The sequence below is a fragment of the Micromys minutus genome (genome assembly GCF_963924665.1).
Source record: "Micromys minutus genome assembly, chromosome: 11".
Taxonomy (NCBI): Eukaryota; Metazoa; Chordata; class Mammalia; order Rodentia; family Muridae; genus Micromys; species Micromys minutus.
In genome coordinates this window covers 20,576,996-20,603,257 of record NC_137980.1, presented here as the reverse complement: position 1 = coordinate 20,603,257, position 26,262 = coordinate 20,576,996, and the positions used below count along the sequence as shown (strand labels likewise).

At 43.6% G+C, this 26,262-nt stretch overlaps 1 protein-coding gene across 3 annotated transcripts; it reads left to right on the top strand.

Moving 5' to 3' along the window:
- Positions 1-24,707, top strand: PTCD2 (pentatricopeptide repeat domain 2). Of its 3 annotated transcripts, none has more exons than XM_080924944.1 (10): positions 1-120; positions 1,333-1,425; positions 4,510-4,639; positions 8,145-8,262; positions 11,238-11,316; positions 11,649-11,740; positions 14,513-14,626; positions 18,186-18,260; positions 22,650-22,763; positions 23,880-24,707. In XM_080924944.1, the coding sequence occupies exons 1-10, from the start codon at positions 15-17 to the stop codon at positions 24,102-24,104; spliced, it is 1,146 nt and encodes a 381-aa protein (XP_080781070.1). In that variant the 5' UTR covers positions 1-14; the 3' UTR covers positions 24,105-24,707. The 3 variants fall into 3 exon arrangements, with proteins under 3 accessions (XP_080781070.1, XP_080781069.1, XP_080781071.1); XM_080924943.1 differs by having other exon boundaries at positions 8,145-8,265; XM_080924945.1 differs by lacking the exons at positions 1-120; positions 1,333-1,425; positions 8,145-8,262 and having other exon boundaries at positions 4,557-4,639.
- Positions 24,708-26,262: the final 1,555 nt, after the last annotated feature.

Below are 26,262 nucleotides of genomic sequence, written 5' to 3'. Positions count from 1 at the left end.
CGGCCCGGAACAATATGGCTACGGTTTTGCGGCCTTTGGAACGCCTGCGGGCGCCGCGTCTTTCTCTGCATCCCGGGGTGACAGGCTCAGGCTCCGCCTGCTGCCGCTGCACTCTCGGAGGTACCCGCGGCCGCACGCCTGGAAGGAGGGAGGGTGGAAGAGAAGGGAGAGGCTCTCTTTTGGGGGAAGGCTCGTGCGCCCTTCCTTGCACGCGTGAGCAGCCAGTTTTGCGCGGGGCTGGGAATCCTTCCGCTCTGGAAAGCAAAGGGCAGCTGGGATCTGGACTCTCCAAGGTCCAAGTCGCTCTTTGAGAACATTCCTCTCTCGTTGGGTTTCCTTTTCTGTAAGGTTTTGGTACGGAGTTTAAGAGGTGGGAACCCAATCCGTGCTGCTTCCATTCTAAAAAGACTCGAGGCAGGCGTCCTCATCCCCCAAATTATTCTTTACCGCCTTTCTGAAAATATTAAACGCATGACTGCTGTTGACAATAAAATTATTTAACGTTCTAGTGTGATATATATATATACACACATATATGCACACATACATAAGTACACACAAACACACACACACACACATATATATATACATATACTTATTAACTTCAGCCAGCATTCAGTGACAACGATATCCTTCTTCATTTACAGAATAGGAAGTAGACGCGGTTGTCACTTGCCCAAGGTTACAGGGAGCTGGCAGATGCAGTATTTAAAGACCCAGGTCTGACAGCTTCACAGGACTGCCTTTTCATAAACAACCATTTTTGTTACTACTTTATTGTATCAGATCTCTGTGCACGGTTCATCTGTCTTGATCTCATGCACAGCCAATGATGCAGAAGAAGGTTACATTCCAGACTTGCTAAGCTGTGGTCAATGATTTCTGATTTAAGGCTACTGAGTCCAGATCTGAACTTTGCAGAACTTTAAAAACTGGAAGTCACTATGTAGCTTGTCCCAATATCTCAAGCTTCTCCCAAAATAAACCAATTGAAAGTGTGTGTGTGTGTGTGTGTGTGTGTGTGTAAAACTGCATTGCTAGCCCCTGACTAAATGGCAAATGCCATTTGTTCTTCATATCTCTTCTTGACAAAGTCTTCACACTCGATCAATCCCAACCTACTTTCAAATGGAAGACTTGCCAAGACTCATTTGTATTCAGTAGTTGACTGGAGATGTTTGTTTCTCCACCTGGGATACTATAATATTTGTAGTATCCATATTATATTAAGTGTTAAGTATGAATTAATATTAATATCCATACTTAACTGGATGGATCATTTGCTAGGGGGAGAAGGCAATCAAAGTGACTTTATTTGCTTCTAATTTTCAGCTAAAAGATACCTACTCACAGATAGCATTGTGAAACTGAAGGAATTCCAACATAAGAAGATAGCTATTGCATATAACCTTCCTGACACCAAAGGTAACATCTATTTTATTAACTCTTTCGTTGCTTGTCATTCGTATTTCTTCTTTGTCTCCATTCTTTCAAGGCCTGTCTCAGAGAGAAAATAAAAGAGCGACCATTTGCTTGGTTTCCTCGTCTCCCCTTCCTCTCATACTCTGCTACTTAAAGTCTGCAGTTCTTCTAGCCCTGCCCTCAGGATCCGGGGAAGTAGTGACATTAGCCCTGTGCCAGCCATCTGGATCTGTGCCACTCAGAATATGATTCGAGGACCAGCCTCAGCATCAACTGGGAGATCGATGGAGATTGACTTGGAAAGGCAGCAGATTTGATTAGACTCTATAGTTTAAGAATCCAGGAGACCTTCAAATGTTGATTAACCCTTGGTCTTGCACAGACCCGTGATACTCTTGTAGGTCAATGAGACCGAGGTGTGGTAGTATATTTGGCATTTTTCACACTGTAGGATCTGGGATTTACTTTGAAAAGCCCACTGTGTTTAGGGTGCATAAAAGAATCAAACTTAGCAAACATGGTATTTGTTAAGGCTGATTGGCACTTGAGGGTTAGTATATTGTTTGTTTGTTTTTTCTTACTTTTGAGAGATTCTTCAGGAGTTAAGAGTGCTTGCTACTGTTTCAGAGAACCTGAATTTGGTTCCTAGCACTCACATTGGGTAGCTTCACTGCCTAGAGTAGTTTAGCTCCAACTTAACTGATGCCCTCTTCTGGTCTTTGCAGGCAGAAATATGCAGAAATCTATGCACAAATGTGCATATATGTGTAGATGTGCATATATGCGTATAATTAAAATCTTTTTAAAAAATTTAAAAAGCACTAAAAACATAAGGATACCAGTTCCATAGGCTTTAGTCTCTGTCCTGTCTTAGCAGTCTTGCTGCATTCATTCCCTCTGTCCTACAGGTAGAATTTTCTTAGAACTTCAAACTCCTCTATAAGCATATCTAAGACTTCCTCTGGCTTTTGTTGATTTGTTTTTAAAAGACCTCTTGTTACAGGTTCACATACGTACATGACACACACTGACCATTCTTACCCTCCACTTCCCTATTTCCCCTTCTAAGCCCTTCTCTCGCGTGGCTATTCAGCTAGTCTTCTTCAGATACACTCCCTCTCGCTGCCATATACTGAGGAGCAGCTGACTGACACTTCATGCCTCCACCCCTCTCGTCCTGGTTCTTCTCACTGCTCTTCAGAGACAAGCCCTAGCAGTCAGGGAGAATGTTGTATCTCCACTTGAATATACTCAATGTGGGTCCACTCAAGGTTTTTCATTTTTATTTCTCTGATACATCTTTTTAAAGATTTATTTATTTTTATTTTATGCATGTGGGTGCTTGCATGTATGTACTATGTGCTTACAGTGCTGAGACCAGAAGAGTACACTGAGTCCTCTGGAGTTAGAGGTAGTTGTTAGCTGCCATGTAGACCCTGGACACCGAACCTGAGTCCTCCGCAGCAGTCACAAGTGCTCTCAACCCCTCAGCCATCTCTGGTTCCCAGGCTTGTCTTTTTATCCTGGGTAGTTTGGGGCTCTCTGAGGTTTGCATCGGAAGGGCTCCCTGCAATTGCCTGTTATGTCTAATAGCCACGGTCTTCATAAAGCTGTGACAGCTGTGAACATATTCAGAGATGCGATCTAAAAGTCAGCCAGTCTACTGAATTGTCAGACTGGTACTTATCCAATCCGGACACCATCCCTTTAGGAACCTGAAGTGGCATTCTTTTACATACCGTGCTTTGTACAGACTTTTTCATCACTGCATTCACTGATATCCTTCCACTGCCAGCAAACTTTATCCGTCCTGCTCACAGTTACAACAGATGTCAAAATTCAACTCTCCTCACTGCGCTGCTGTCGTTCACATGCTATTTCTACAAAACAGCCTGTCTTCCTGGGTAGTCTTTAAACTCTTAGGGAGGAGCTGTAGCTTTGTGTGAGAGACACATCACTCTGGACCGTACAGGGTCATGTAGTAAATACTTGAAAGTCAAATTATTGAAGTCCTAACTTACATTTTTTTTAATGTTTTAGATTCACTGGGTTAACGATTAAGAGTTACAGGATGTAAAAATCATTGCTTTAAAAATCTTTTAGCTGAGAAGTTGCTTAGAAATCTCTAGAACTGAATTGCTTAGTTCAAACATGGCCAGGATGGAAGTGAGATTGCTAATGTCATTACTTACTGGCAGTGACTATGTACCAGATGTTCTCTCTTTATACCGTCATGTAATCCCAAGGGGCATAGGCATCATAGTCCTGGCTTTGTGCACGAGGAACAGTGTCTCACAAACAAGGGACTTCCCAGAGCATGTAAGTGGCAGGACCTCGGTCTGCCCAGGTCCTTGCATCTGCAAAACCATCACCTGGTTCTGAGAAGAAAGATTAAAAGATCCAGTGCCTTCGTCACTAGCCATATAGGGATTTTCTCAGATGCTGCGAACAGAATGACTTTCTCTTGTTCTTATGTTGCAAGTGTACATCACCAGCATCCCTTCAGAGCTCTGGGCCATGTAACAAATCCTAGGTGGCCCCTGAACGGAGTAGCCCTGCCTTGGGCTTCCTGCATTGTGTCTCACATCAGAACTGAGGAAAGGAAAACCCAGAAGCAGTGTGCCCTTTTGCTGTGTTTCCGTAGGACCACCACCTCATCTATCTAACCTAATAATCTAACCTAGTCCTAATCACATTGTCTGGATAAGCCCATCATGGATTTACATTTTCCTATATCCTGCTCATCAGTTTGAGGACCTGGCCACGCCTTATCTTCTCATGAGTCATCTGTAGCTTCATTTATCAGGGCTGGAATAGTACTTGTTCAAAGTTGAGTGTGGCTGGATATCACCCAAATAGTGCCAGAGGCACTGCTACCCCTTCAGTTTGTGTTTTCCAGAGACTGGGGTGGAAGTGGCCCAGGATTTCCTATGACACGATATGCCTCCCAGACAGCCATCAGCAGGAAGCCATGACAGGAAATGCCCTTGGTACCTTTTTGTACTGAGTTATGGCTAGGCTTCCTTTCCCGAGGCCAGCCTCCTTACAGTCCCACCCTGATTGCCACATGTCTGTGCTTTCTTCCAGAAATCTATTTCAGAAACTTGGAGGAGAAGTTGACCCAGAACAAACTCATCTTGAAGGAAGAGTTGAAGACGCTGCTGCACTTGTGCCAGTCCTCGGAAGACGTGCAGCTGGCCAAAGCGGTCATTTACAGGTGAGGCGCTTCCTGAGAACCCTGGGGCTTCACCACCTCTCACCCGCCCTTCCCAGAGCAGCCGCCTCCGCACAGATGACTCTCAGATATCCTCCCCTGACACCTGCCTTTAACTATGGATCGTGATCCTTACTCAGGGGCCAAGCATAGACCAGCACCTCATAAACTACCCATCCAGTGGCCAGTCCCTAGCTACTCAGCATACACCAGTGCTGCTCTGGCAGCTACCAGTCACACAGACAAGTACTTTTGGAGCCTCTTTACTTGGATAGGATACAGTCCATTGCTTCCTCTCTCCCCGGGACCAGTGGCCTCATCGCCCTCCCTTTTCCTGCCTTCCGCCTACTATATCATTTTTTAGGTATTCCTAAAGATTCCTTTGTCAGAAGGGGAGCACTAGACAGTCCAAGAAGATTTCCCTTAGATTTCTGTTGCTTCTGTGCTTCTCCATGTGGTCTCGCCCTTTCTTCCTCCGGTACCTCACCGTTAGAATGGTGTGTGCAGCCCAAGCCCACACAAAGCCGGAAGCTGCTGAACCTTGGGGCAGAACCACAAACAGCTCAGCATCTCCTAGCTAAGGTGATTTGTCTGGATATACCACAGTTGGATGTAGGGAACTGGGGGCCCTGCTGGGGAGTCGGGGCAGCAGGCACATGCGGGGAGGACTGGGAGTGATGGAACAGTTACCGACTTCCATGGACTTTTATGCAAATATTTTATGGTTGTGGTGAGTTTTCTTTTTTATAGTTCAGGTGGTTTTGTATTTGGTTGGATTTGAGACAGGGCTTTGCTCTGTAGCCCAGGCTGGCCTTAAATGTAATTTTCTTGCCTTGGTTTCCTGAGTGCTGAAATTACAATCATGTGTCGCCACACTGAGCTCCTTTTAGTCCTGGTTATCGTATAAAAGATTGTATTCTCTAAATTAATACAACGTGTGTTAGTCTTATTATTTATATGTAAGGAATCACAATTGAGTGGCACTAGATTATTTCACCACATATCAGATATTTTAATCAATGGTCCCTGTTGTTAGACATCTAAATTACTTGTAGCTTTTCTTCAACACAACTAATGTCATGGTGAATAACTTTAGAAAACTTAGGTACCCTTTAGTTTTGTTTTGGGTCAAAGAGTATATTAGTTTTTCATAACTATAACAAAACACCTGAGACAGTCTGCTTATGAAGAAAGGAGATTATTTTTGATTCAGTTTTGGACATTCTAGGGCATGACACTGGTATCAGTTTGGCTCTCCTGAAGGTTCTTGGCTGTCTCACCCTGTGCTGGTCAGTGCTGGTAAAAAGCAGTCACATCTCAGTATAGGAGGCCATAAAGCTGAGTGGGACAGACTCGGGCTTCTATAATAATTCCTCTATAATATATAATATATAATATATAATATATGTTATATATTATATATTATATATTATATATTATATATAAAATATAAAATATATTATACTTCTATAATAACTTGAGGGGAGCACATGAAAAGAACCTTTTGAGAGCAATATTTTTAGTTTGTCTGAGAACATCCCATTGGACTTCACATTGGACAACAAACTTCAATCCATAGATCTTTGGGAAATGATCCAAATTCAAACTATGGTACAGACTTCCCGTAAGCCTGCAGGCCATGTATTACATTCCTGTAAGAATAACACAACAGGATAAACCGGATACAAGTTGTGAACATTCTTTCTGCTGTTATAGTCATCAGTACATCCAAGTGTGACTGCAGTCCCTCACTGATTGTGAGCAGCTGGCTGAAAGGTCTAACCAACCTGTTCACTTTCTTCCGGAGACACTCAGCCCGCTGCTGGGACAGGGCCTGCGCTGAGGCAGAAGCTCATCCTTACATCCATGGGGCAGTAATTTCATCTCCTCGTAACCTGGCTTCAGTGCTGTGTAGTTTATGGGGATATTTTAGATCCTCCCTTTTATTGGTGTGGTGTTAACTTCATTTTGAACATGGACGTCAAACCAGGGAAACTTTTGCTTTCTGTTTTTAATTTAGAACAAGTTCCTCATTTACTGAAATATTTTTAGATTTTGAAGATGCCTTACATCGTATATTAGCTGACATGAATGGATTGTCAGGTGCCAAACAAACCTTACCCAGTTCTCGAAAATCTACTCAAGTCGAGTTCCTAGCTCCACAGATGAGGAACTGAAGCTCCAAATGGTTAATTGACTTTTTTACAGTCACATAGTCTATAAGCAGAAGAGCTGGATTGGAACTGTCACACGGAGGCAGTCAAAAGTCCGTAGTCACTGTCCTCTCCTGTCTTTAATGACTCAGTTCTCAGGTAGTATGAGGAAGCAGGCTCGTATTTACAGTTGCTGTATTTGGCAGTGTGTATGCTTACAACGCCCCAGCCTCAGCCACCCCAACTTTCCTCTGTTTCAGCAGGAGAAATGTTTCCTAGTTAAGTCAGCTTTCCCCACTAGTAAGTTAAAGTTATTTACATCCTGAAAATCTGACCTGCGTGTACTCATGAGGCACTCCCTTGGTCAGCAGATTGTACTCTTAGGTACCTACAGCAGCAATGGCTGATTATGGAAAAAAGGTTTGTGCTGGTCAGTTTTCAGTGGCTTGACCGGCCACCTGTAGAACTTAGGCCACATAGTAAGATGTCACGGCCATTAAAATTAGCCTTTACCCAGGACATTTTCAGAAGTGCATTTAATTTTTTTATCTAACAGCCAAAGCATACATAGGCATTTACCTGAACTTAGAAAAGCGGAGGTCGATGTAAGTTACAGGTGCCTTTTGGTTGTGTGGCGTCCTAGGTGAGCAAAGCCACCTGAAAGTACAACACACTCAGCTCTCCTTTGTTCTGTGGTGGGGCCTATTCTAAGGAGCCCCTGCTGCTTGGACTCCTGGCCCAGCGGGTACCTGCTTAATCTAGGGGGTGATGGCAGTGTACATTTTACTTCTTTATTTCCTAGAGAGTGTTAGGCTTTGATTCAGTGCCCAGTATATCACACTCTGCAACTCCTGATTGTATTCAAATCCTGTTTCTCCTAAACTGGGAGTGCCTTGTTCGTTATTGTGCTCCTAGCATCTAGCAGATTGCACACTATTGTCTGTGTCTGTCCTTGTGGGGGGGTGGGGTATGAGTGAGATATATATAGTGTGTGTGTGTGTGTGTGTGTGTGTGTGTGTGTGTGTGTTCATGTATGTAGTATACATGTGCATGTCAGGGTGCATACACATGAGATCACAATCAACTATCTTCCTCAGTTGCCCTGAACCTTGTTTTTTGAGACTAGGTTTCACTGAACCTGGAGCTCAGTGATTGGCTACACTGGCTGTCTTTAAGCAGTGGGAATCCTGGCTGCATCCCACACATTAGAGTTCCAGATGTATGAGCCTGACTTTTACATGGCTGCTGAGGATCCAAACTTGGGTGTTTCTGCTCACTGGTTGGGATCTATTGATCCCTGTGTCTGTTTTTGCTATACCCCATCTTTTTGCTAACAGACTAATCCTGATTACCAGGTACCATGCAGAAAACAGAAATTTCACTTTGGGGGAATATAAGTTTGGACCAGTTTTCATGAGGCTGTGCTACGAGCTGGACCTGGAGGACTCTGCAGCGGAGCTCATCAGAGACAAGGTGGTTGTTTTTCAGTTCCTTCCCCTGCTGATGTGCTGTTCTTGGTGCTCTTAGAAAAGACATTCTTTTCATTACATACTTTTTCCTAGGTAAGACTTTCAGGCTAAATAAATAAGCGCTCTGCTTTTCAAACGCTCCTTAGAGTTAGCTCACAAGGATACTTACAGGTGTCTTCAGAGGCATAGCATGGTCCAGAGGCTGACGTCCTGGTATATAGCTACCTTGAATGTGTGTGGCTACCTAGGACATATATCCTATCTCAGGAGTTATGACTAGCCATTAATTTCATATCCTGCATCTACACATTCTCTTTGTTTTCATGGCTTTTTGTTTGTTTGTTTGTTTGTTTGTTTGACTAAAGGCTGTATTTATAAGTGGTCAGATTTACTTATTTATTTTATTTTATATGCATACACTGTAGCTGTCTTCAGACACACCAGAAGAGGGCATCGGATCCTATTACAGATGGTTGTGAGCCACCATGTGGTTGCTGGGAATTGAACTCAGGACCTCTGGAAGAGCAGCCGGTGCTCTTAACCACTGGGCCATCTCTCCAGCCCTCAGTGGTCAAGTTTTAAAATGCTTTTATATATTCTGTTTTACTTTTTCTAAATCAAAACAAAAGTTTGCATATCTAGTAGGATAACTCAGTAGATAAGGGTACTTTCCATGTATCCCGAGGACCAGAGTGCAAGCTGTGGAACCCATGTAAGTGTGCAGGGGAGAATCTAGTCCTCTGACCTCCATGCATGCACCATGGCACCTGCATTTGCACACATCTTCACAAGAGTAATAAATACATTTTATAAACTTTTTTAGTTACTTACTGAATATTTATTGCACCATCAACCCTTTCCCACAATAATAGTAATGATAATTATTGTTGGCATTATTGTCAAAATTTGCAGAACAACCAGTCATCAGATGTGATTATTATTTCGATATTAAAGAGCGTGAGACTAAATTAGAAACATTATAAATTCATCCACGGCCAGAGGCGCTGTTAACTTGAGCTATTGTCCACCGTATACAGCTAGCATGTTTAGGAACTCTGGAGTGAGCTGACCTGGCGTTGCTCCCTCCTCTTTTTCACTTACTGTGTTCTGTACTGTTGGAATAAACTCTAGGCTTTTTATCTGACACTGGGAACCTCCGCTGCTCTCTAGTTTGCAATCCTTCTGCCTGGGCCTCCTAAATGGGGTGACTCAGATAATGTACCACCACCTAGGACTAGAGTTGCCCTTCTTTAAGAACACCAAGCATTAGGAAGGTGGGCATAATGTATTAACAAGTAGAGAAAAGGTAGTTTAAGACCAGTTTTAGTATTTGCTCTTGCTGTCTTCTACATTAATAAAAGAAAAGAAGAAAGTGCTTAAACAGAACCTGAGTTTGCTCCCCAGAACCCACATTTTAGGAAAGTCCAACACAGTGGCATATACTTACGGTCATAACACGAGGGAAGCGGAGACCTGGATTCTTGGGGCATGTTGGCTAACCAGCCTAGCCTTGGGTGTTCCAAGTCAGTGAGAGACAAAAACCAGTATCGGCACTGAACAGTGATGTCCAAAGTTGTTCTCTGGCCTTACATACACTGGCATGCATGTGTGCCTGTACACACATACACACACACACACACACACACACACACACACACACACAAACACACACACACTAAAACCTGGAAAGTCTGTAGGGTTAGAATTATTAAAGTCTTGCTTTTTTATTAGTTGGTATTCTTTTAATATTTTAAATACATATCTTAATGCTACAACTAAAAGAAAATTTAAATTATCATTGTTATAAGTCAAAGGTATGCTTATGACAATAAAATCAAGCTGCAAGTAATTTTCTAAGCCCCACATACGGAAAGTCCATGTATAAGAAGGTCTGCTGTAGGGAAGAGTGAACTGAGTAAGTGGGGCCTTGCCTAACCCTGCTTCTGTGGTGGTGTTCTCTCCATCCACCATCTCTTTTTCCTGCTCATGTTCTGGCCATTGTTCTCCATCGCCCCAGTGGTGACTCTGGCTTTTCCTCACTCCTTGTTCGCCGTCTCCCCGACTCGTACCTACGCTCTCCTAGACGGAAGCCCAGCCAGCTTTTAGAGCAGACTTTGTTGTCTTGTTTATTGTTCCTTAGTCTCAGCACCAAGGATCTACACGGTAGGCTCTCAAAAAGGAACAAAGGAAATAATATTTGGATATCATGGCAAAATGCTGCAGTTTGAGAGAAACAAATTTAGAGAACACGTTAGAGAACACAGCGGTAGTGGCAACATAATTTATTCTGTAAAAATTACAACGAAAGTAGAGCTTAAGTTTCTTAAGTAGTTCTTAAATGATAAATGCTACCTGGTTTAGCTATTCTGATATGTGTATATTTCTAAAACCAAATATAATAGGTACAGAGATGATTTTGTTATTAAGTAAAAGTTAAAAATAATGTTGTGAGTCACTATTTTTAGCAGACTATTTTCATAAGTGACTAACTGTATTGCTTGCTTGTGACCCCTACAGTTCCGTGAGACATTCTTGTTGTCAATCTAAAATCAACTTGCGGCTCCTATTCAACACTACTAACTGTACCAGGTTCATGGCCACCTTCCTGATTCTTTACTAGTCATGAAACCAGGAGTTTTCATGTTTCTTCTCCTGTGTATCCATTCCCAAAGCTATCACAGTCCTCAGCAGTTAAGCTTTAAAAAAAAATCTTATGTATACCAGACTACTAGATAATTCAGGAAGCTACAAAATAAACCTTGTAGATAAGATGCAGGCCCTGCATAGTCAGTAACTCATGCCTTTACTCCAGCACAAAGTAAGCAGAGGGTAGGAGTTTGAGGCCATCCAGTGACCTTCATACTGAGTTACAGGACAGCCAGTGCTACCTAGTGAGATTGGTCTCAAAAAATGGATAGTTTGTGGCATCTCTGTAATAGTGTTAACTTTTGACCAAACTGTATTGTTTCTCTTCTCTAGCATTTACAAGGTTTCTTCGTAGACTCAACATCATTCAATATTTTGATGGATATGTTATTTACTAAAGGCAAATATGAAAGTAAGTATTACATACAGTCTGAGGTTGTGGAAAAACTCTACTGGAGTAGTAGCTGGAGTGGGAAGAGCCGTAGAAGTGACCCTTAGATTCCTCCTGAGGGGCCCCACTGTGACCTCACTCCTTAAGTTTGAAGACATCCGTATATGGTGGCTGAAGTGAGCCACTCCAGATTATTAGCAGGTTTTCTATGCATTATTCCTGCACAATCTGATGATTTAATTTACATTTCGATAAGCACTATTGGGCATTTTGGTAGGTAGTGCTGAACTGAGTAGGAGTTTGGGAAGTGCCGGTAACCGCCTTTAGCTGCTGCCGCTCTTCACCTCATGCAGGTGCGCTGCAAGTGTTGATCGAAATGAAAAACCAAGATGTGCGGTTCAGCAGAGACACCTATGTCCTCGCCTTTGCAATCTGCTACAAACTGGTAAGACTGTTCACCTACCCCTCAGGGCACTGGGCATTGAGGAGTATCTGCGAGTGGATTTGTTTATTTCTTCTCTCTCTCTCTCTCTCTCTCTCTCTCTCTCTCTCTCTCTCTCTCTCTCCTCCCTCCCTCCCTCCCTCCCTCCCTCCCTCCCTCCCTCCTCTCTCTCTCTCTCTCTCTCTCTCTCTCTCTCTCTCTCTCTCTCTTTCTCTGGTTTCTTTAAAGTTTATTTTCCATCTGGCACAGGTATTTTGATGTTTAAATATCCATTTTTAGAAAATCCAGGTCAGCCTTTTCAGATATTTTTACCATGGGAAAAGCAACCATTTTTCACACTTCTTTGCAAGCATGCAGATCATGAAAACGAGACAAGTTCCTGCTGAGCTCTAGGGTCCCTGGTAGGTTAGACTGTACCCTCTGGAAATCATCCCTTCCTTCTGGGGTAGCTACACGTGACTGCTGTCATATATTCTGTTTGTTATTACTATTGCTTCCTATGTATGGGTGTTTTACCTGTATACATATCTGTGCACCACATGCACACCTGGTGCCCTTGGAAGCCAGAAGAAGGTATCTGACCTTCTGGAACTAGACCTGCAGATAGTTATGAACTATCATGTGAGTGCTGGGAATTGAATCCCGGTTCTCTACAATGGCTCTTAACTACTTAGCCATCCCCTAAGCCCTGCTACCACGTAGTCTCGATTTGTTTTTATAAGCCTTTATAAACCTTTAAACCATTCTTAGCTCTAGTTAGACTTGGTCCAAAGGCTGTAGTTTACTGACCTCAAGATGAGGTCATCCTTCCCAGTCATACAGCACTCAAACATGGGTCATTCTAAATGGTGATTCCCAGGTAGGATCCTGCTCAGGCATGCTTCCCTGGGTGCATGAAGGATAGAGTTTAGTTCTGCGTCTTAAGAAGGGCCTGAGGGTGCTCTTCCTGTGTTGTGTCTAAGAGGAACTTGTTTCATTAAGTGGAGACACGTTGGGAAACAGCTGCTGAGATTTCCAGTCATCCTTGGCAACAGCCCCATAAAATTCAGACTTTGTTTGAAGGATTAATTCATGAGTCTCAGACTCACAGAGGTGGGGCTGGTGTGCCATAGTAAACCTGCCCACTGTGGTGGCCCGGGGGGTGGGGTTAGGTTTACATCACTGACCTGCTAGTGGTGCACCACTGAGAAGGTGAGGCTAGGTTTATGTCACTGACCTGCTGGTGGGTGCATCATTTTCTCCGATTTAAAAATCAGGCTCTTTTTAGATGTATCTATTTTGTGTGTGTGTGGGGGGGTGTTTTGCATGCATGTAATTATTTGCATCATGTGTGTCCCTGGTGCTGACAGAGGTCAGAAGAGGGCATCGGATTCCCTGGAACCGGAGTTACAGACAGTTGTGAACCATCGTACACATGCTGGGAACTGAACCCAGGTCCTCTGCAAGACCAACAAGTGCTCCTAACTGCTGAGCCATCTCTCCACCCCCTTGAATTCTTTCTTCTTTTTTTCTTTCTTTCTTTCTTTCTTTCTTTCTTTCCTTGTTTTTTGTTTGTTTGTTTCTATTTTTATGGGATTCTTTTATAACCTGTTAGATTGGTATTTCTGTTTTCAAGTATTTGGCTTATCTGGAGATTTTCAAGTTGGAAATCCCCCCAAAGAAAGTCTGCTGCATTACAAAGCATTACAGTGGTAGTTAATTAATAGTTGGCTGACTGCATTGTGGGGCTTATGCCTAGAAACTAGCCCACTACTAAACAAAGAAACTTAGGTGTTTATGAGTGGAATAGACAAGCTGAGGAATAAAAACTACAGTTGAGCTGCTACCATAGAGATACCCTAGGATTTTTTGCAAACCGTCTCTGTATAGCTTATTTTTTTTCTTTTCTTTTTGAAATTATAAGTATATCAGAGCTAGAGAGATGGCTCAGTGGTTAAGAGTAGATCTGTTCTTTCAGAGGTCCTGAGTTCAACTCCTAGCAGCTACATGGTGACTTACAACTATCTGTAATAGGATCTGATGCCCTCTTCTGGTATCTGAAAACAGCTACTGCGTGTTCATACAAATAAAATAAATATATCTTTTTTATATATTCTTCCTTTTTTAAAAGATTTACTTTTTATGTATATGAGTAGTACACTGTGGCTGTCTTCAGACACACCAGAAGAGGGCATCAGACCTCATTACAGTTGGTTGTGAGCTACCATGTGGGTGCTGGGAATTGAACTCAGGACCTCTGGAAGAGCAGTCAGTGCTCTTAACTACTGAGCCATCTCTCCAGCCCATAAATACATCTTTATAAAAACAATATATAATTTCTTCTTCCTTTTTCTCCTTTCTTTCCTCTCTGATGCACCCCTTTGTTCTCTCTTTCAAATTCATAGCTTTTTTTTAACCAATGTTGTTAATATGTATCTGTGTGTATGTGTATTCATGTGTATTACTCAATACAACCTGCTCAGTCTGTGTAGTGTTACTTTATGTTTTCAGGGCTGAACATTTGATATCAGATAACCAGTTGGTGTGCTTCTCCCTGGGAAAGACAATTTCTCCCACTCTGAGGATCCCTTTCTTGCCTGTAGTTCTTTGTGTAGGGTTGAGGCCTGCAGCCTTCCCCCACCACACGGTCATGTCTCCTGAGTGTAATTTTTCAAGTGCCCTCAGGGAGGCTCTGGGATATGATTACAGACAGAGGTCTGAGACACTTGAACACTGTCAGTCTCCATTGTACCTGACGGTTCATGGCACTGACGGAGCAATCCAATCTTCTCACAGAATAGCCCGGAATCGCTTAAAATCTGTACTACGTTAAGAGAAGAAGCCCTAATTAAGGGAGACATTATCTCCAGGAGAGCATGCTGTTTTGCAGTGGCATTAGCTCTGAATCAGGTAAGGCCTTGGGGCAGAAGCAACATAAGTGGATTGGCAGTGGGCAGAACATTATTGCTTTCTTTTGTTCTTGTTTTTCTTTTTTTCTTTTTCTTTTTTCCCCTCCTAACTGTATTGTACGGAAGTCCCATAATGAAAGCAATTTCTCCTTTGCCACAGCAATTTGCAGCTATACCTATATCTGTAAATAATGCTTTCATTGTTACTGAAGACCCAGCATGCATTTCTATTTAGAATGGGTGGGCCAGCATCTTATGAAGGATCAAAGAAGGAAGCTGCAGTCTAAGGGGAATGCCTTTGTTAGAGTAAAGATGTCACATGCTTCCTGTGTAGCATTCTTAGAGAGCATTTTAATTAGTTCTTTCCAGAGTGCAGATGAGTAAGGACTCCTGCAGTCCTTGTTAGTTAGATAGACCCATCTGCTGTTATTCAGTTGAAGCCTTAGCATTCCCTTAGACCCTCATCCCCTCATTGGCAAACAAAGCAACCAAAGCCCAGAAAGGCAGTGAAATCTCTGAGCTTGATCTCAGTGGAAGACACTGGGACACCTGCTGTCTTAAAGAGCCCACCTCTGAGATTAGCACATCTGCTGTTCAGAAAATGGAAGGCTTGTTATAAAATTGTAACCAAGCTAGGTTATTACCTAGCCTTCTTACTTAAGACTGATTAGAATAGGTACTTAGGACTTCAAGGGTGATTGTTTCCTTAATGTAAGGGAAGGCTTACAAGGATACACTCCTACCGGGCACCAACTGAATGATCACTTCTGGCTTACCAGCATCCTGTCTGTCTAGGGAAGTTGTTTCATATCTTCCTACTCTCTGGGGGCTGAGGGACAGGGACTGAAGTCTCATGGGAGACACATGTCTCCAGTGTTTCCATAGCTCTTTGCTCTTAGGCAGCAGAAGCCGTCCCAGTGGGAACTCACAGAGAGCCTTCTGTCATCATGACTCTGAGCTGAGTGCTGTGGAGGACTCTCCACGGTCATAGTTGTCACTTGGTCCTGACCTCAGTCTTCTCTGGTAGCATCATCGCCTTTGATTTTGTTTCTTTCATTTTGATTGCATTTGCATAGGTGCACTAATACCTTTCAATCATTTTATTTGAAGTCCTTCTGAATCATTTTGGTTTAGGTGTATCTCTGAAGTGTTGCAGAACTTCAACTTGGCTTTATAATATGACACTAAGTTTTTCCTAATATGCTTAGATTCATATGACTTGTATGATCTTAGTGGATTGTATTTGATGCCTTATATTTGTATAACGTAAAGTATTTCCTGGTGTGTGGTTTTCATTGGTTTGCACTACTGCTACTCTACTAGTTACTCTTAAACCGAAGTCAGACTTTATGAATGAGGCAGATGGATAAGATGAAGAAGTTTCTGTGAGGGGAGTACAGTGTTTGCTGTAGGTGGTTTGCTCAGAGTGTAGACAGCTGGGTGCCAACCAGGGAGGCAGGTAGGTGGGGAGGCTCTCCCTGTGTCCCCTTGTGTTCCTTACTAGCTACTCTGCCTCATTAACTCTTAGGCCCCGAGGACCCTTGCACTGGGGGACCTTACCTTCATCTTGAATTTTGGCAAGTTGGGTGGAAATGCGGCTGTGGAAGAAGCTTAGCACAGCCTCAGCTTGCCTCATCACCGTCGCAGGGCTCCCCTGTCTCATGCCCTCTCTGCTGGCCACTCCAAAGCCATGTTCTTACTTAGTTTTCTCAGTCTAATTCCTGTGACAATGGCTACTGATGGTGAAGGTGACGTGTTTTCTCTTTCATCTTCTCCATGGAATTTTGGTGGCCATGTTACCTGTAGTGGTGTTTGCTCTTACTATAAATATACCTAGTTTACTGGCTTTAAGGAGGGAATAGAGGAGAGATGGACCCTGTGCTTCTAAATGATGTCCTTGAGTTCCTTTTGTGCAGTGATCCCTTCCTTTGCAGGTGAGTAGTTCTATTCTCACCTCTTCTTTCTGGCTCGGTGGTTTACTGTTGTTGCCAGTGTGCTGTTCTCCCAATGCCTCCTGTTAAATTCTTCAGACAAACCACAATACCTAAGTTTTTGGTGGTTTAAGTTGCTTTACTGCAGTTTTGACAGGCTTAACATTTTGAGGTAGCACTGGCTTTTCTTGAATTTTTTTGTTTGTTTCTAAGCCCTGGTCTTCTGTTCTGCTTCTTGCCCCACTGCTGTGGAGAAGTCTGCCTGATTTCATTTCTATGGCTAACAGATGGGAACTGGTTCTTGTTCCTCATTTTGTCCTGATTCCATGAACACAGCCTCATACTGGAGTCTCCTCCACTAATTATTCTCTTTGTTTGTTATATCCTTTCCCTCTTTTTTTTTTTTTTTAAAAAAACTCTTTCCTAACACGTTTTTTTTTTTTTTTTTTTGCCTTAATTTTTTTTTCTTACAACTTTATTTTTAAAAAAGAGAGATAAATGTACAGATTTTTTAAAGCATTTTGGCATAAAACTATATGAACATATTTTTGTCAGTACTTGATTTTTTAAAGGTTTGGTAGTATTCATTGAAATCTTAGTAGTTATCATAAACATAAGGTACATGTAAAACAAAACATAACACGGAAATAGTCAAAGTTTTCTTGGTGTGTATAGATTAGACATAATGATTTTTAAATACCAAAAATTGCCACAAGGCTATCTTCTTAGCTTTTGAGTTATTAATGATTTAATGTCTAGGTGTACACCACTCTGAGTGATTTGTTACACAGTTCTTATACTGGTTCTATTTTGATTACTCATCACTCAAAAATATTGATTTCTTTTAGAAACCATTGGCAGGAATTTCGAGTCAGTGGGACATAAACACCAGAATCCTAGTGTAGATAGGCAGGCTTTCCTTTGTATAACAACTGTGTTGTAACCTGTGGTCCTGCCAATGTGTGCCCACATTTGCGCTGTGGCAGCAGAATGCCAGGGCGCAGCCCCTCTCTGCTGGCCTTGTGCAAATACAGCTTAGCCACAAACATGCTCCACCTCCCATCTGTGCCTCCACATTTACCCCTTACAAGTCCCAAAGTTCCGGTCACCATAGGCAGGCACTTAAGTCGTGGACTTTAGGTTATATTGGTGGAGAGCCTCCTAGAAACTAGAATGCAGAGGCCCTTTCTATAACATGTAGGACCTCTGTCTGGCCTGTGCCTGCTTCTTCCTCACCCTTGCTGGGCTCCATCTCCAAGGATTCTGGAGTGTACCACTTCTTCAGGGATTTGAAGCTTCACTGTTCTGATTATACCGATGATGAAGTTTGCTTTGTTCCTCATTGTCGGTCTTTTCTTCAGGGCTGGCTTCAGTAGAAAGGAGAATGCCAGTTTAATGCCTCCATCTTAAAACCTAGACCCAGAGACACTGCTGAAATATAGGATGTCATGTTGCTGGGTAAAACCCTTCATATAGTGTTTGTTTAATTTTGGTTATTACAAAAAGTCCACTGTTGGTTTAAAACCCTGAGGCCCGGTGCATAGGAGCATCCTGTTTTCTCTAAGGGACCCGCGGGAGAATGGAACGATGGTGCATGCTTTGGAGTTTGACTTTTGTTTTTCCTTCCAGAACCAGTTGGAAAAGGCTATATCCATTTTTTCTCAAATCATGAACCCAGAAAGCATAACGTGTACTAATTTAAATGTAAGTGGTTTCCTTATAGTTTAAAGTGGGTTGAAATGTGGTAAAATGCCGACAGTTCAGTTTTCATCCGTGTGCCCAATGTCATCATCCAGTTCAGAACAATAGTCATTTACCAAGCTCTGCTCTGGGAAGAACCACTCCTGTGAGAGAGGTCATCACCACGGGGTTTATGAAAGGGTGTGTGTGTGTGTGTGTGTGTGTGTGTGTGTGTGTGTGTGAGAGAGAGAGAGAGAGAGAGAGAGAGAGAGAGAGAGAGAGAGAGAGAGAGAGGGAGAGAGAGAGATATGTGGGGTGGGGTGGGGTGGGGGAGGCTGTAGATTAAGAAGAAGGCACGGCTGGACCCACAAAGGTCTTTCCCAGCCTTGGGTGAAGCCTGTGTGCTAGCTGCATCCTATCTGTGGTAGCTGACTCCTGGCATGCCTGTGGTTGGTCAGCTAGCATGCTTGCTGTGTAGTCAGTAGGCACTGAGGAGATGGCATCTATTTAATTCCTGTCACATTGTCATCCTCTGAGGAACATTTATCCCGTGGCTTATGTAGGCTTCTGTGCCACCTGTGAGGCTGCACTCATTCAGCAAAGTCATGAAACACTGGAGCTGAGAATGAAAATTCTCAGAATCCTGGGAGTAAATCCTGCCACCACCCTGGTTTCAGAGCAGGGGATGAACGGAGGCCTTTTGAGCCAGTGCAGACGAGGACCGTTCTGCCCATTCTCCGCCCAGCCAGCCCATTGAGTCCTTGCCTGAGAACTGCGTGCCTGTGTGCTGTGTGGAGTTCTGAAAGACAAGCTCCCCAACTTTTTCTTAAAGTTATTTTATGTGTCAGGGTTTGGCCTGCGTGTATCTGCGTGCATCATGTTGCATGTCCAGTGCCTGTAGAGGTCAGCCAGCAGCGCACGTTTCAGTCTGAACCTCAGCAGGTCTCCTTTACGCTCTTTAGCTTCCCAGGTCTCCTCTTTAGCTCTGCAGCCCAGCTGTGTCCTTCCTGCACTTGCCCCGTCTCCAGGCACCCGATGCATGGTTGTACCTAGCACATCACACTGGTGTTTTCGTATTTCTCTCTTGCAAAGAGTGTACTTTTCAGACTAGCTCCTGGGTTGTTTTAGAAGACCACAGATCTTGAGAGTTGGGAACTTGGAGAGTTTGAGACAGTTCAGTGATTAAGAACACTTGTAGCTTAATCATGGCATCCACATGTGACTCACAGGGTGGCTCCAGGTCTAGGGGATATGATGTCCTCTTCTGACCTCTTGTCAAGTTCTCACAGTTAAGTAGACAGTAGAGTCAGGGTATTAATATAGACAGCAGACTGTAAAGCCCAGGGTCTCCCACGTCTCCAGAAAGGTGAAACCTATGAAGTGAGGAAGGCTGTGTCTGTCATCACTCCTGACAGCCGTGGGAAGGTCACAGGACTGACTAGCATGATCCACTACTAGTGCAGGTGGCCCATTCTGTGGGTTTCAGTTGTCTCTTACAGTAACAAAAACATAGAAACTAATTTTTCACAGCGAGACAATATTTTGGTGGGAATGCACCTTAAGCCTCCTGAGAGGGGGAAGAAATGTTGTCTTAGGGTTTTACTGCTATAAACAGATACCATGACCAAAGCAACTCTTAAAAAGAATAACATTTAGTTGAGGCTGACTTACAGGTTCAGAGGCTCAGTCCATTATCATCAAGACAGGAACATGGTGGCATCCAGGCAGGCATGGTGCAGGAGGAACTGAGAGTTCTACATCTTCATCTGAACTCGGCTAGCAGAATACTCACTTCCGGGCAGCTAGGGTGAGGGTCTTAAAGCCCACACCCACAGCGACACAACTACTCCAACAGGGTCACACTTTCTAATAGTGCCACTCCCTGAGCCAAGCATACAAGCCATCACAGATGTCCAGCTTTGGATAGGGCATGGAGCTCATGCACATGCAAAGCAGCGTCTGTCCTGTGACCTGGGAGAAAAGCCAGCCAGCACATGAGTAGAATCAGCATGTTGTGGTTAAGGACCACACCTAAGAAACCTTGAATGGATGTAAAATCCGATCCTCTGCATGAATGCAATCAAGGAACTATCTACTATTAGGAAACGTTATTAGAATGATCTTACTCTTTGAGAAATCCCACTGGGGAAACATCCAGATGTCCAATCTGAATTGCTCATGTTGCATTATAAACCCGCTTCATCATCCTCTGGGGTGATGAGGAAGAGACGGCTCACATTCACTGAGGATGCTTTCAGATCCTGGGTCTTTTGTTAGGGTCATGCTTTTTTTGACAAACAGGCCTCGGCTTTCCCAAGGCTGTCACGTCTTTGGAATCAGTTTGTTAGCCTCACAAAAGGATGACAGGAGAGTGCACTGAGTTGATATCACCAAAAATAGATGGGGATTTTCTTTTGCTTAGTCTATGTTAAAAACCAGTGTGTTACATTCAAATTTGCTGCGGTGAATTAGAATTTGGACTTATATAACCCACCCACCCACAACTTAATTTTCTTTATATCTGAATTGCTTCTGCCACCTCTATGAACCAGTGGACCTGGTTCCTTATTTTCCCAGCTGGTACTTGCCACATGCTGCATTCGTTTAGCCTATGATCTCATCAAGACACGTGCAAGTTGACTACCCTGTCAGTCTCAAGAGAACCACAGGCCTTCTCAGCAGTGCTACTTGATGTCACACTATAGATACATCTGAGGCAGTGGAGGCCAGGGCAGGGCACTCAAATTGTATTTGGACTCCTATCATGTCTCCAGAAATCTGGCGTGGCTTTAACTAGAGACTCATTTGGAAGACAGTTTACCTCGCAGAGGCGCTGAGTGGCTGCCTTGCCCACTGCACCTGTATGTGCTAAGACAGGGCAGTCTTTCCATGCTGTGAAGGTCTTGAGAACAAAATAACCCCTCACCCTGATGAGCTGCTTGGCTTGAGATTTTTTTTTTTTTTTCTGTCTCTCGGGAGTCTGTTTATTGGAGGCTTGACCCTCACTGTGGCAGGAATGAGTTAACCCTTTAAGAAGCAGTGCCTGCATGAGGCCCCGTCCTTTTGTGAAGAGCAGTTGGCAGTTAGTGGTGTTTGGAGGAGGCAGAGGCATTTTTCTTCAGGAAATGTCGCCGATGTAAGCTACCTATGACATAGTAAATAAATAACCCGTGCACTTGCACGCCTAGTTAAACTCAGGTTATTTTTTAAAAGGATGAGGAAATAGGACAGGCATGCTGGGAAGAGGAAGTGTTCCAGAGGGAGTGGGACAGGAATAGAGAAGGCAATGGAAGGCTGGATGTGGCCAAAAATGATTATACACATGTGTGAGAGTGTTGAGCTTAGAGGGTGGCAGTGAGGTCACAGGGGTGTGCTCTCAGGAGGTAGGAAGCCTAGCCAGGACCCACCATCTGCTCTCTGGTTCCTACTTAGAGATATGATCCTGCATCCACATGCAATTTCTCGTTGCCATCTTCCCTGGTACGACTGGGGTTTGAACACCCTCCAGAGCTGAGCTCAGGCTAGCTCTGTGCCCTGCACCTCCTGGGAGTTAATAAGCTTCTTCCCTTCCTGAGTATCAGTTTTCTTATGACAGTAAAAATGCAAACAGACAGGACAGAGTGGGTGAAACAAAGTAGCTAGTTTACGATGGAGGGGACACTGCCTCTCACAGGGACCAGGGCTTCAAAAGCAATTATTTCTTTTGGTTTGATCATGCCATCGATCCAAGAAATTGCCAGGTTTTTATTTTAATGTATACACATCAATCATATAATACAATATGGTATATTTCCATCACTAATTGCTATGCATTTATCCAATATGATGTTTTTTCCAATTATTTCTTAACTGACACAAGATTATTTAGTAACTGACAAAGGAAAGATCCAGTTTTACAGAAAATACATTTTGAAGATAAACATGTCAAACTATAAACATTGGTCAACATTGGTTGGTAAATTCTCAGGTAGTCTCATTTCTGAAACCTTTTCTCTGTGTCTCAGATTGTCCTAGAGAATGCTGATAATCAGAGGGGGAAATGAGCCTTGCTTTTCCATGTATGTGCTCGAGGCTCTCTCTCTCTCTCTCTCTCTCTCTCTCTCTCTCTCTCTCTCTCTCTCTCTCTTTCTCTCTCTCTCTCTTTCTCTCTCTCTCTCTCTGTGTGTGTGTGTGTGTGTGTGTGAACTCAGGCTGGTGTGTCAGCGCCTCTGATGTGTATGCCAACTCACTAGCCCCTACTACAGTGATGTCATTGGCTATGGGAAAGTACATTTTGGCCGGTGAGTGTGCGTGTAAAGCACTTACAAGGCATATATGCTAATGAATTGGGAATGGTATTTAGAAGAGGGTTCCTGTCAGTTCAGGCTTATCTCAGCATTGACGTGCAGCTCAGCCTCATCTTTTTTTACTCAGCTCTTAATCCACATCCAGTCAAATATGTTGGAAAACCTGATAAAGATCTTACAGGATGCCCTTGACGAAAATGTATCGAAGTTTGTAAGAAGATACGCATTCTCAGAGGAAGTGGTAAGTGTGCCAGCACCGCAGGTGGCACCGAGGGCAAGAGCACAGTTCAGGTGCCCACCAGGTGTCATGGTCCCACCTGTGCAGCAAGAGGTCAGACACAGCAGTCTCTCTGTGCACTACCACGATGACTGTTCCTCCTGGGACAGCGTGGCTTCTGGACGTCTCGGTTTCCGTCTGGGTTGCTCTCTCCCTGCACTATTCTGTAGGTGCCTTGCCTTCTCTGAATAGTGACTTCACGCCTCTCCAGTTTTCTCTCAGGTATCCAGTACCTTTCCCTGTAACCCTTGCTTCCTTGGGCAGGAGGAAATAGAAGCACACTGAAAAAAATCGACTAGTACACTATTGGCCATTCTGATTTTGAGCTGACCCATTTTTGCAGGGTTAGTGATGGACCTGTGGCTACTGTCGAGAGCTCTGGTCTCACCCCTGCTCCATGTCTTAGACCTGTATAGTCAGTGGTCTCCTAGGCCTGTCCACCCTGATGTTTCACCTCTAGAACAGAGCTCCGGATTAACCTTCTGACTTTGGATTTCCCTCCCCTCCCTGTCACAGTAAATCTCAGTGTCCATCGTCACGTTTCTAAGACCCAAGTTAGGAGGGTGACCTTGACCTCCTTTCCTCAGCTCCTTAGAGTGAGTCCTTGACTGTAACCCATGGTGTGCCCCACGTGCAGTCACCTCCTCGCCTTCCCTGTTCTTTTCCCAGTACAGGTCCCCATGTGTTCTCTGGGCTGTGATGGGGCCTCTGGAATTCTCTCCTCATCCCCCAACCTCTATTCTCTGTGCACCTTGTTAAGTCTCCATCTCAGCCCTTTGCCTTTTAGGGGAAATTCCAAGCATCTTTCCGTGGACTATATGTAAAACCTTGTATAATCTGCCGCTCTTAACTGTACTTTGTGGATTCTGTTGGCATCTGACCTCCCCTCATTGTGTCTTATTGTACTATAAGGTAAAATAATATGATGGTGTGGCTTACCTAGGACAGGCTCCTTTAGTCAGCCATGCCTATGAGCCCTGGTGTTTATCTCTGTGTATGCTGTACAGTTCTACATGTCTGTTTCTGCTTCTAAGAGGACAGAAAGGCCTCACTGTGATGTAATGGTTACTCTCTTTCCAGCTGGCCAAAGTGAGGGAAAAACTGAAAGACCACCCTAAACTCATAGCCACGTTTGATGAGGTCTACGCAAAGCTGCACATAAGCAGTCAAATCACCACTTACACTCTGGATGCTCTGCTCTGCCATGTCCCCCGGGATAAGAGATCCAACACATTGCTGCTAAAGAAGAGGACAGTCAGCCATCGGACCTTACAACCTCTCAGCCGGTCCCTGCTGACCGAGTAACTGTTTTCCATCTCCCTTGTCTGGAGAAGTTGCTACTTCAAGTGAATCACTGGCTTCTCTGAGCCCCACACCTTACTACTTCAGTGGCACTATGCTGACACTTGGTCTCCCTGCATCCCCTGAGTGGCGACGTGCTGATGAGAGAAATGAGAAGAGCTAGAAGGGAAGCCCCACAGAAAGGCAGCTGCCCCCGTGTCAGATGCTCCCGAGTAAGAATGGCAGCCACTGATGCAGCCCAGTAGAGTGGAACTCAATAAGTACATGCAGAAGGAATTTCCGTGTTCTTTTCAGCCTTACTGACCTTTCACAGCAGAGGTGACTTGTAAGTGATGTCCTTCTAAATTTGAGGAGAGGTGTCCTGATGAGCGCGGGAGACTGAAACCCTTGTCTACCATCTTTGGAAATGGCCAAGGACTTCCTCAGGTCTGTCAGCATTGCTCTCTCTGTGAAATAAAGCTGCCTGTGTGCTTGGGTGATTGTGTCCATAGAATCAGAAATAACTCCCGAGTCTCTTAACTCCCTCATCTTTCAAGTTGAGGAAGTGACTTCATCAAACTAGCAGAACTAATTTGGGATAGGGCACTAGATTCCTGCTCTGATATCTTTTCCACTGTGAACTATTATTATATATATTATATGTGTGTATATATATATATATATTATAAAATACTTTAATAGGTAAATATGCATTTATGTATAATATATTAAACAGTATATATAATATTTATAAACTATATATATAAAATATAGAAGTAGATATAGAGATTCCTCTTCTGAGGCTAAAACAGTTCCTCCTAAGATATTTCCAGAATACTATGGGCTCCAAGCTTTACTGGGTGGCTGCAGGTTCTCGATTTGCTCATTTGGAAAATGTGCTGAGAGTGAGTATGAGCTCACAGAGAATAGAATGTAAGCAGGCAGTGCGCCAGACACTTAGTAAGTGCTGTGCCTTGTGCTATGTAACCTTAACTAGCCAGTGGCACTTAAAGTATCCCCACCTAGTGAGTAATTGCATGAGTAAATGAGGCCCTTTTCCAGCTCTGATAAGATACAGGAGCCCATCACATATGGCAGAAGGATTTTGCCTGTGTTCTGTAAAGCATTAGACAGCCTCGTTTTAGCAACAACAACTACAAAAAAATCTGTCTTCATAGAAAATAATGGCTTCTATGTGTTTCTGGTGGTTTTAACAAACAACAGCAAAAGTTAGTTCCTTTACCTGCAAAGTGTTAGAGAATAGACCATTGTCTTAGTCAGGGTTTCCATTCCTGCACAAATATCATGACCGAGAAGCTGGGGAGGAAAGGGTTTGTTCAGCTTACACTTCCACATTGCTGTTCATCACCAAAGGAAGTCAGGACAGGAACTCAAGCAGGTCAGGAAGCAGGAGCTGATGCACAGACCGTGGAGGGATGTTACTAACTGGCTTGCTTCCCCTGGCTTGCTCATGTTGCTTTCTTATAGAACCCAGGTCTACCAGCCCAGGGATGACACTGCCCACAATGGACTGGGCCCTCCCCCCTTGATCACCAGTTGAGAAAATGCCTTACAGCTGGATCTCATAGTGGCATTTCCTCAACTGAGACTCCTTTCTCTGTGATAACTCCAACTTGTGTCAAGTTGACACAGAACCAGCTAGTACAACCATACTTTCTGTCCCCAACTTACCTGTGTGAATGGCTGTAATACCTTAAATAAATGTGGTTCTCATTGTTAGGCCACAACCATTCATTAACAAAAACAAAGATGGAAAAACGCAAACAACTTTGTGAACAGTAAATACCAACCTCTCTAACCCCTGCTTCCCTGAGAGGGACACAGCTGGTCTCTGCTGATGGAAACCAGTCTTCATACCTGTTTTAAAGCCTCAGTACCAAGGTAACTAACTAATGCACACTGTTAGAGGTGAGCACTTCCTTAAAATGTATTGGTTACTTTTAAAATTTTCATCTATACTGGTGTTTTGCCTGCATGTATGAGGGAGTCAGATCCCCAGGGACAGGAGTTTTAGACAATTATGAGCTGCCATGTAGGTGCTAGGACTTGAACCTGGGTCCTTTGGAAAAGAAGCCAGTGTGCCCCTAACTACTGAGACATGCCTCCACTCCATTGATTACTTTCTTTTAAAGCAAAATGCTTCTTTGATATATAGCAGTGG